The sequence below is a fragment of the Euphorbia lathyris genome, chromosome 8 (genome assembly GCF_963576675.1).
Source record: "Euphorbia lathyris chromosome 8, ddEupLath1.1, whole genome shotgun sequence".
Classification (NCBI taxonomy): Eukaryota; Viridiplantae; Streptophyta; class Magnoliopsida; order Malpighiales; family Euphorbiaceae; genus Euphorbia; species Euphorbia lathyris.
Window position 1 is genome coordinate 84,902,821 of NC_088917.1, and position 10,646 is coordinate 84,913,466.

The 10,646-nt window shown below is 35.9% G+C and overlaps 1 protein-coding gene across 2 annotated transcripts; it reads right to left on the minus strand.

Moving 5' to 3' along the window:
• Window positions 1–1,770: 1,770 nt before the first annotated feature.
• On the minus strand, window positions 1,771–5,709 carry LOC136202206 (protein MAIN-LIKE 1-like). Of its 2 annotated transcripts, XM_065992703.1 has the most exons (6): window positions 4,985–5,709; window positions 4,832–4,885; window positions 3,615–3,909; window positions 2,616–3,507; window positions 2,088–2,498; window positions 1,771–1,985 (listed from the first exon to the last, which is right to left on the minus strand). In XM_065992703.1, the coding sequence occupies exons 3-5, from the start codon at window positions 3,615–3,617 to the stop codon at window positions 2,473–2,475; spliced, it is 921 nt and encodes a 306-aa protein (XP_065848775.1). In that variant the 5' UTR covers window positions 3,618–3,909; window positions 4,832–4,885; window positions 4,985–5,709; the 3' UTR covers window positions 1,771–1,985; window positions 2,088–2,472. The 2 variants fall into 2 exon arrangements, 1 of the variants encoding a protein (XP_065848775.1); XR_010674354.1 differs by lacking the exon at window positions 2,616–3,507 and having other exon boundaries at window positions 4,985–5,374.
• Window positions 5,710–10,646: the final 4,937 nt, after the last annotated feature.

Sequence of the window (10,646 nt, forward strand, 5' to 3'; positions counted from 1 at the left end):
GATTTTAATTATGTTGTATTCTTTTGTTCCAACTTCTTTAACATAGCTCCATTCAATTCAAAAATTAATAATAATTATAATTATGATAATAATAAAAAAAAAAGAAATTAGAAATTTATTAAAAAAATTACTAAAATTTGATCAAGTTTGCCACGATTATGTTCGTGGCTAAGTAAGGTTTCTAGCCACAATTATTCTCTTTTTGACACGGTTATGTCCGTGGCTAAGCAAGGTTTCTAGTGAGATGTGTTCTATTTTGACACGGTTATACTCGTGGCTAAGTGGAATTGATTGCCACGAGTCGTTATCTCTTGCCATGGGTATTTTATTTCGTGGCATAAAAACCAATTTATGCTACGACCATTATTTTTTCGTGGCAACTACCTAGCCACGCTCACTTGTGCCACGGGGGTACCCACCTTGAATTTCCGTGGCTAAATAGCATAGCCACGGAAAAACTACACTTGGGCCACGACTTTAACCATGGCGCAAGTGATGATTTGTTGTAGTGTTAAGAAAAGTATTGGAAGGGCTTTAATAAGGAAAAGTAAGACTAAAACGTGTGATTGTAAATTCCAGCTTAAAGTCGTAAAATTGCAAGACTTTTCTGGTTGATGGATCTTAGTTAAGAAAGGAATAAAGGGAATGCACAATCATGCATTGGCTATTTATCCAGATGGATGTCGACAGATAAGCGGACTCAGTCCTGCATCCAAAAAAATTATGCGTGACATGAGTTCGGCTCAAGTAAAGTCGTATGCTATTTTGGTGACACTTCAAGAAAAGAACATAGCAGACAACACAATAATAAAACATGTGTATAATTATAGAGATCAGTTGAGGAAGGATGGTGTCGAGGGTAAACACTCGGTTAATCAATTCTTCCATTTAGCTATCGAGAACAATTATGTTCAGTTGACGCTTGCTGATCCAGAGACTAGTGTGTTGACGCATGTGTTTATGACACATCCAGATTCAGTAAAATTATTGCGGACCTACCATTGGTATATCGACATGGATTCAATGTACAAAACTAACAAGTACATAATGCTTTTTTTTTTAAATTATTGGGTGACTCCATTTAACAACAACAAGAGATAGCTTATACGATTATGAAAAAGATGAGATTGAGTCGAGCTATAGTTGGGTTATGGAGAGGTTGAGAAATTTGATCGGGTTTGATGTGAACCCGAGGACTATTGTGACTGATTGGAAGTTGGGGTTGATAAGGCTAATCAGAGAAGTTTTTCCAGATACAACACACTTGCTATGTACTTGGCATATAAACAATCATGTAGAAGATAAGGTCTACATACTAATGGGTAAAGATAATGGAGAAAGATAATGGAATCTCCAAACCATAGAGGAGTCTTTTACTTCGAATTTCCATTGAACTACCTGATGTGTAAGATGTGACACCATTGTTTAGTTTTATGATATTTCAGTTTAAATTATGTCTAGTAATATTTATATTTATTAATATTTTAATTTTAATTTTAGTTTAGTGATATTTCAATTTAATAATGTTTCAATTTTATGATATTTCGGTTTAGTTATATTTGAGTTTAGTGATATTTTAGTTTTATAATATTTCAATTTAGTAATATTTCAAGTTAGTGATATTTCAATTTAATAAATATTTATAAATATTTTGGTGAACTCAAATATTTCTATTTATTGATATTTCAAATTACTCGGATATTTCATTTTTCATTTTTAGTGATATTTCAATATTTCAATTTAGTAATATTTTAGTTTACTCAAACTGTATAATACGATTTTAAAATGATATAAAAACTCGAAATGTACAATATAATCCATACATATATATAAAAAAACTCAAAATACAGTCTCATATCATCTGGCCAAATGCCTATCGCTTATAATCTTTGCCAACTGCTCCGTCCACTTCATCGACTCATCCTTATCTAACTGTTTAATCACGTCTATCATATTATAACACAAGTTAGCCATACGATTAACCACTGCAAAAATAAGAAAAAAAAAACAGTTAAGTTCAATTTGTGATTGTTACTAATTTACAAACATATTTGTAAACTCATAAAATTAAAATCAAAATCACTTACAATCTCATTGTTGGAACCAGTAAAAACCTCCCGTGTGGATGCATAATTATCGTTTATGACACATGGATGTGAATAAAGATTGTACCATGATATGTACGAGTCTTCACATGCTGACGTAATCCGAGCAGGAGTGTACCGAGATGTGATGAGCGATAACGAATCGGGGAATAATCGCCAAATATCGACTGCAATCACGTCTGGAACCTCTACCTGATACTGAGAACTAGTCCACGAACGTATGGCCTTCGAGGGTCTAATAATCGGCATCGGAACTGTCTGGACATACCCCAACCGGCGGAGGCATCGACCAGGCATGTACATCTCCATCACATCCCGATATCGTATCCATCCTGTATATATAGTCCTCGAAGTGCGAGATACGATATCAGGACCGTACGGCATCCACATCACCTGCACACGTATACAAGTAAATTAATATAAAAGTAAATAAATATATTTTAAATACATTGTTGCTATAATTAAATGGGAATTGTAAATCTCTCGTAGTCAATCTATCAAGGTAGTAACTGAATATCCTCGGCGAATCTATCGAGCTCGATGACCACATACAAGCCCTAAGTACGTGTGGTCCCACTGGTACTCTCTCCTGTCGGGGTCTGAAGGTCGGAAAGTACTCAAATATCCATGCCTGAAGAAGAGTCAGACATCCCGTGATCTGCCCACAATCTCCTCTACTAGCAATACCTAACCGACGATATAAGTATGCTAGTACTGCTGAGCCCCTGGAGTATCCAGTCAAATCATCTAACCCATCTTGCACCTCCAGCAAGCAGGCGGGTTGGATCTGGTCGCCACTCTTGTCTACAAACAAGGTGGAACCTAACATCAACCACATCCACCCGATCGCCTCACTCTCGACAATCCGCTCTGTCGAACACATCTCAATGACAGAACTAGCAAATACTCCGCCACCTCTATAATGTTGACTCAACAACTCCTTCCTAGTGCACCCCAACAACTCCATACATATTGTCTGAAGCATATGCGGCCCTTCGTTAGAAGTCACCATATGCCCTTCCACCGGAATGCGTAGAATATGCCACACATCATGCAACATGATGGTCATCTCACCAACGGGCAAGTGAAATGAGTTAGTGTCCGGCTGCCACCGCTCCACAAAAGCGCATATGAGGGGCATATCGATGTGGGCGAACATCGTCGATGGGAGGTGTGATAATCCAGATGCGTCAATCATCTGCTGGACCTCTCGGGTCGACTCCCTGTACCATCTGGTCAATGTTTTACAATCAGCCGATCTAGTATGGCACTTGAGGAGGCTCCTCATCTGCCCTTTCCATATCCCAGCGGCAACGTGCCCATTAAAGCTGGGAATCACACTACCATCTACGGGACCGTCGGGCACCCGCTCCGTAACAAGCCATGCATCGTCCTCAGCATCCTTAGAGCGTTATAACATATATAACATATAAACGATTGCAACGTTATAATAATAACTAAGGTAAACTAATAACAAACTAAAATAAAATAAAAATGTAAATTATTTACCATCTGACGACTCTCCAGTAACAAAACGACCTCCTCTCCCCTTTATCACCTGACGAAGTGGGATTCTATCCATCTCCTCATGACCCGAGTCATACATATCGGTCTCATTACCGACATCATCCACATGCTCCTCATAAGTTGTGTAATCCTCCTTCCTCCTCAGCAACTCTAACGTGATGTCTCGGCTGCTTAGTAGGCCTCGGCTGCCTCTGTGTCTCTCTGTCCCTCCGAATAGAATGGGCATTGACACCACGCCCACCACGCCTGATCATGTCCCACTGTCCGAAACTCAGGTCTACATGGAAAAAGAGAAAAAAAAAAAGCAATATTTTATATTTCGAGTCATTTAGCAACTATTGCCACTCCACTTGTATATTTCCTTATACTCTTCAAAACCCGAACAAAGCCAATAAACGACAGCCAAACTTGATTATTTTAAAACCATATGGCTACAGTCAGATATAAGAAATTTATCATTATTTTTTTTTTGGGACATTTGGGCAAAGAACTACATACTATACATATTGGTTGAAATTCTGAGTAAAAGCCTCTACTACAAGTCCATCCAGACATAGATACTTCCAACAATAAAATAAAGCAAGCAATACAATAAATTAACTAAGTTTTAAGTTTCATTAGCTTAAATCAGAACCAAAGAACAACAAATTAAAACCTCAAAACATCAATTCATCTATCAGATATTAGAACCATATTCAAGAAGGTGCAGATCAATAATGTAAACATTATCTGACAAGTGCGAAAGTGTTTATCCTTAACATTGGTACCCAAAAGTAATTTTGTCCGTAACGTGATAATTTAAATCAATTTCAGGTAAAATTACTCTTGGCTTTCAAGAGTTGGAGTAACATTAATCTTGGCTTCCAATGGTAAGGTAAAATTGCACCATTTTAGACGTTAGGGATAAACTGATCCAAAACGTTAGGGATAAACTGACCCAAAACGTTAGGATATTTTTGCAACTTAACCCAACTAAATTTGAACATATAAGCCTTATAGATCGAACAAAAAACCACAACTATGAACTACATTCCTTTCTAATCCAATTTAACAAATCCAGCCTAAAATGCTTAATCGGCATACTAAATCCAAAATTACTCGCTAATTCAGTTCATATACCAAATCTTCAGTACCACCAGACATCCCAACAGAATATAATGTTGATTAAGAAAAGAAAAAGCGTGAAAGAAAGTATTTACCCCAATCCTCCATCTGCTGAACTGGAATTTGTTGCACTTAACAGTCGGGCAGCTCTGCAATTTGTTGAAACGTATAATTAAGGCACGAAGAATGGAAAGAAAGCGAAAGCGAAAGAGCAATAGTCAGTAAGAATCGCAGGGGAATAGACTAACCGTTGAAGAAGAGTGAAAGTTACGCCGGTAGGGCTGTCGATCCGCCGTCAGCAGGCTGCTAGGGTTTGGGAAGGTTCCACCACTACCACTAGACGAGCCGCACAAAAGACTACAGAGAGAAGGAGGCGAGGTGAGTAGAAAAGTTTAGAATTAATTTTTTGCCTTAACAGGCATGTAGCCCGTAACCTTTTTTCACCTGGCCCCCTCAATGTAGAAGACAACATCTCAACCCTCTCAACTCTCCAAAAACATTACATACGGCCCTCTAAACTTTTAACTTTTTTTCACATGATCCCCTCAACTTAGACGACAACCTCTCAAGTCAACTCTCCAAAAACATCACATACAACCCTCTAAACTTGTAACTTTTTTTCAAATGGCCCCCTTAACTTAGAGGACAACCTCTCAACCTCTTCAACTCTCTAAAAACATCACATATAGCCCATAATTTGTATATTCAAAACAACACTTATCTAAAAATTGCCTTTCAATATAGTTTTACTTTTTTTTTGAGGAATTAACTCCTATTTATAGTGCTCAATATCGCCTCATAGTCAGATTCAATGTTATCAGAACAGGACCGGACATCAAACTGGGGTTGTATGTAATGTTTTTGGAGAGTTGAGGGGGTTGAGAGGTTGTCCCCTAAGTTGAGGGGACCATGTGAAAAAAAGTTACAAGTTTAGGGGACTGTATGTGATGTTTTTGGAGAGTTGATGGGGTTGAGAGGTTGTCCCCTAAGTTGAGGGGGCCAGATGAAAAAAAGTTACAAGTTTAGGGGGCTGGATGCCTATTAAGCCTAATTTTTTTTACCATAGTTGTGGTTAGTGTGAGTACGGTTCGGTACAATTTGGGATTTGAAAATTTCTGAAATTGTATCTAATAAAGTTAATGGTACAATTCAGTTTGGTCCTACAAAAATATCAACGGTTCAATCCAGTTCTGGATTTTTTTCGGATATTCGATCTGGAGCTAGAATCTCTAACATATTTACTCAGTAATATTATGAATTTAAAAATTTCCAGAATTTTCCTAATTAAGTCAACGGTACAATTCAGTTCGGTCATATAGAAAAATTCAACGGTTCAATCCAATTCTGAATTTTTTTTCGGGTATTCGGTTCGGTTCTAGAATTTCCGAGATCCACGCTCAGCCGTAGTTATGATTTTTTTTTAAAAGTTAATTAGATTAGGCTAGGTATAAAATTGAATTTTATTGGCTTAACGTGTTATTGAGTAGTTGACCTATTCAAAATTTGATTATTTGATCCATGATCTATTATTTGGTTATATTTGGTCCCTAAATGATCTCAATAAGTGAAATTTCATCCAATTTAAATAGAAACTTGACAAAACCGTTGTCTCTCTCATATGTAATGATATTTTGACATATAAACTTGACACGTCTTGAAGTTTATTTGTCATATGAACTCTCTTATATCAAAATAATTAATTAGATTAAAAAAAAAAACAAATCTCTAAACTAAAATTTAAGTATCAAAATACAGTCACGTGCTAATATAATAACAATTATATCGAGTCACTTTTTAAATTAGATAAAATTGCACTAATTAGGATAGGTTAAGGACTAAATGTGACCAAATAATAGATCGGAGATAAATAACAAAATTTTGAATAAGTGTTAAATAGCGGTTTAAGCCAATTTTATTTTGTCTTGATAATATGGTTGTAGGAGTGAGACAGGTTGCAATTGATCCGATTCGCAAGCTATGTGGAATAAGATTCGACGGAAATATTCACATGGACCTTAATGGCCAAGTGAATTTGGTCATTCACCGTTAGATTTAGGCTTATTAAATCTAAACCGCGGGATGCTTTAAATCTCCACCTTAGGATTCTAATAAGCCTAAATCTAATGGTGGATGACCAAATAATGCATGATCAGTAAGGTCCATGTGATTAGAACTATCAGATCTGAATCTATTTTGTATTAAATATTCTTATGTTGGAGTGGTGTGGAACAATGTATCGATGATTGTTTAACGATGGCCCCTGGCGAATTTTTTCAAACTGGATGAAAATGTTTTGAATGTTGATAATTTTTGTACTAGGTGGCTCTAATTTGGGATATGTGGTATGGTAGAAACTGTACAGTTTGGAATGATAATGGTGTTATTGCGGAAAATATCATTAAATTATGTGTTTTTGGTCCTAAAGAATTGTCAGTATGCTTAACCGAGTTTGAAGGCAGTTGGTTTAGGAACTACTAGGTTGCAGGCTTGGTCGTGCCCCGCCAAATGTGTAAAAACTGAATGTAGATGCATGAATTGTTTCTGGATGGGGTTTCGTTAGTATCAGGCAGTGCTACACATTCCTAAGGGAATTTTCTTTAGTGCTTTCGCGTGTAGAAAAATCTAGGAATTTTTTCCAATGGAGGGTGAAGATGTTAGTATTCATGAGGAACACATTTGATTAAAAGGCAATAGGTTAGATGGGGTTAGAGTGGAGTCTGATGCGTTAGTTGTGGTTGATCACTTCCCGCATCCTAGCTTTCGCTCGGTTTATAGGATTATTATTGACGAGTGTAGGACTCTTTGTGATTCTTTGAATGATGTAACTATCATTTTTATAGATCGTTCTACAAATTGTATGGCTCGATCAACTCTTTCTTTATTAGAATTTTCAGAGTGAATTACTATTCTTCTGAATTTTATTGTCTAATTTTTGTATTCGGATTTCTATTAATGAATTTATTCTTTGTTAAATAAAAAGTTACGCATGGATACAAATTCTAACAAATTCAGAACTGAAAGAATAAATTCATAGCTAAAATAGTAAAGGTAGAATTTAGATCCATAATTTTCAAGTACTATATAAAATTGTCCTTCTCTTCTATACAGAGAAAAGGTTTGTCTTCTCTCTGTCACATATCTTAAGTTTTTTTAGTAAGGAGGCATTTGGTTCGCGCATGAGTAACGGAATGGAATCAAGAAAGAGAAATAAGAAGAAAAGCATAGAATGATCATGAAATGGAATCAAGAAAGAGAAATAAGAAAAGCATGGAATGATCATGAATTCATTTATCTGTTTGTTTCAGTTCCACAAAAGGAATAATATACTTATAATTCCATTAATGGTTGTTTGGTTCAAATAAGGTAATAAATCAGAATTGTGTTTTTAACAATAATTTCTATACATAAACGTGTCTATATTAATAAAATATAAGAATTAAAATCAGTTAATTTAAGCATTAAAACCAAAAGATGAAGAAACAGAAAAAATTGAAATAAAATTAATCAAAAAAATGCATACACATTTTATTTTAAAAAATAATTATTTTCAAATAATTAAAAATAAATATTAAAACTGAATAATATGATAAAAGAAAAAAAATTGGTCAAAATTATTTTTCAGGATAAAAAGTAAAAATAAATAAGTATAGAGATCGAAAGTGAAATTAATGTAGAGATAACAAAGTATAACTAAAGAAGTACAAGGATAAAAAAAAATCAAAAAGTGAAATTTAGTTAAAAATATTTTTTAAGGAAAAAAATTAAATATATATATTAATAGGGTTAATACACATATTTGCCCTTGTGTTTTTCCGGAAAAACAGATATACCCCTATATCAAATAAACACACATATTTATCCTGATTTTTTTTAAAAACTGCAAAAATACCCTAATTGTAACGGAATGTCTATTTGGATAACTCCGTGAGTCGAGCTATCTCACCACTAATAAAAAAATACAATATGTGGCATAGAAATATAAATTGAAAAAAAGAAAACCCTAACAAATAATCCGGTAAATTACATACGTAGTGATAACTCAGAGAAAAAACCTTGATCGGAGCACTTTCCTGTGAGGCGCCGTTGAGATCGGCCGGGGACACTCCGATGCCAAAGTTAGTAATATTTCTGAGAATAAACTGTAAGCACAAAAGTAGAGAATCAATAAGTGTACCTCAATAGCTTGGGAGGCAAGCTATTTATAGTCATGTAGTTGTAACTCTCGGTAACTAGAAAGTCTTCATTAATGTCTCATTAATGGTGGTTACTGATCTTATTCAAGTATGACCGTTAGCTCATTAATGGGTTATTAGTTGCCTTTAATTGTATTTATTCCCATTCATGGATGGTAATAAAGGCGCCTTTTGGTATTCTTAGATCTGTCAAGGCGTATGTACGCTCTCCTTGAGAACAATGGCGGGTCTCGTCATGGCCCACATGGTGTGGCATAATGCTAAAGACTCCTTCCTTTTTCTCATTATTTGCATATTCACCCCTGCATTAATCCTGTATTAATTATCATTAATTCCACATTAATCATGCATAAATATCTCTTTTGGAAGGAATAATGGTTTGCCATTATTTCTATTAATTTTCCCTTATTCCTTATTCAAGAATAATTTGGGTTGTTATCAGAAGCCCCCCCTAAAGGTATAAAAAGCTCTTTAGGGCTGTCTAAATGGTGTTTTATTTTTCTATCTTGGAGGAAAGTGGACCCGCCCTAGATGGGGGATCATATATGGAAATGATGCGCCTTTTGGGGCTTCCTTATGCGGGATCTTATGAACAAGATCCGCCCTATGTGGGATCATATATGGATATGACGCACTTTTAGGGGCTTTTGCTTCCTTGTGGATAGGTGGCCAACCGTATCCATTGTTATCCTCTAGGGGCTTCTTGAGAGTTATATTTCCTTTAGAAAGGGAATAACACGCCCTTTATGGGACCATTTGTTCCTACCGCATAGGATTATGATTCGCCTTAGGGACTTCTTTTCTTCAGTTCTGCCATATTGAGGAGAATGACCCGCCCTTAGGGATCAGTAAGAATGATCAGCCATTTAGGGACTTTTGTGCACTTTGTTATTTCTATGATGAAGACGTGAATTCATTACTTTGTTGAAGACGAGGCTTCATTGTTTGGAGATGAAGACGAGGCTTCATTACTTGGATGAAGAGGAGGCTTCATTATTTGGAGATGAAGACGAGGCTTCATTACTTGGATGAAGACGAGGCTTCATTACTTTGATGAATACGAGGCTTCATTACTTGGAGATGAAGATGAGGCTTCATTAGTTGGATGAACCCTTTGCTTTCCAGAAATATTTTTACTAATGCATTATATCTTTTAGCAAGTAATTTTCTAGAATCTGGTTTAGGATTTCTCTGATTGTTTAGGGTAGGTGGCCAGCCATACCCCAATGTGTGAACCTTTGTGAAGGTTAGAAGCTTTTATTCCGGGTGAGGAAGTTAAGCTGCCTTAGGCGATCGATTTGCTTCCTATCTTTGAGGTGAATCGATCTACTGTCAGGTCTTGAGACTCTTCTTTGGGAAGAGTATTTGAGAGTGTAAAGTTCTCATGTCTGAGAAATGTTTTAACTCTGTCTCTGACGACAATCAATTGTTTCCTATCTTTGAGGTAGATCGATCCGCCGCTGAGATTATTGTCCGATTGTTTGTAAAACTTAAGTACAATTGTTCTAATCCTTATGGTAGCCATTTACTTTTACGTTTGCGTAAGTAAATATATAAGTTTGTAGGATTTAATATGGAGTAGGTGGCCAGCCATACTCCGTTGTGTGAACCTTTGTGAAGGTTTGAAGCTGTTCTATTCCTTCTAGAGGAAGTAAAGCTGCCTAGGGGATAAACTTGCTACCTATCTTGTTGGGGTTTAGTGTCCTATAGTCAATTG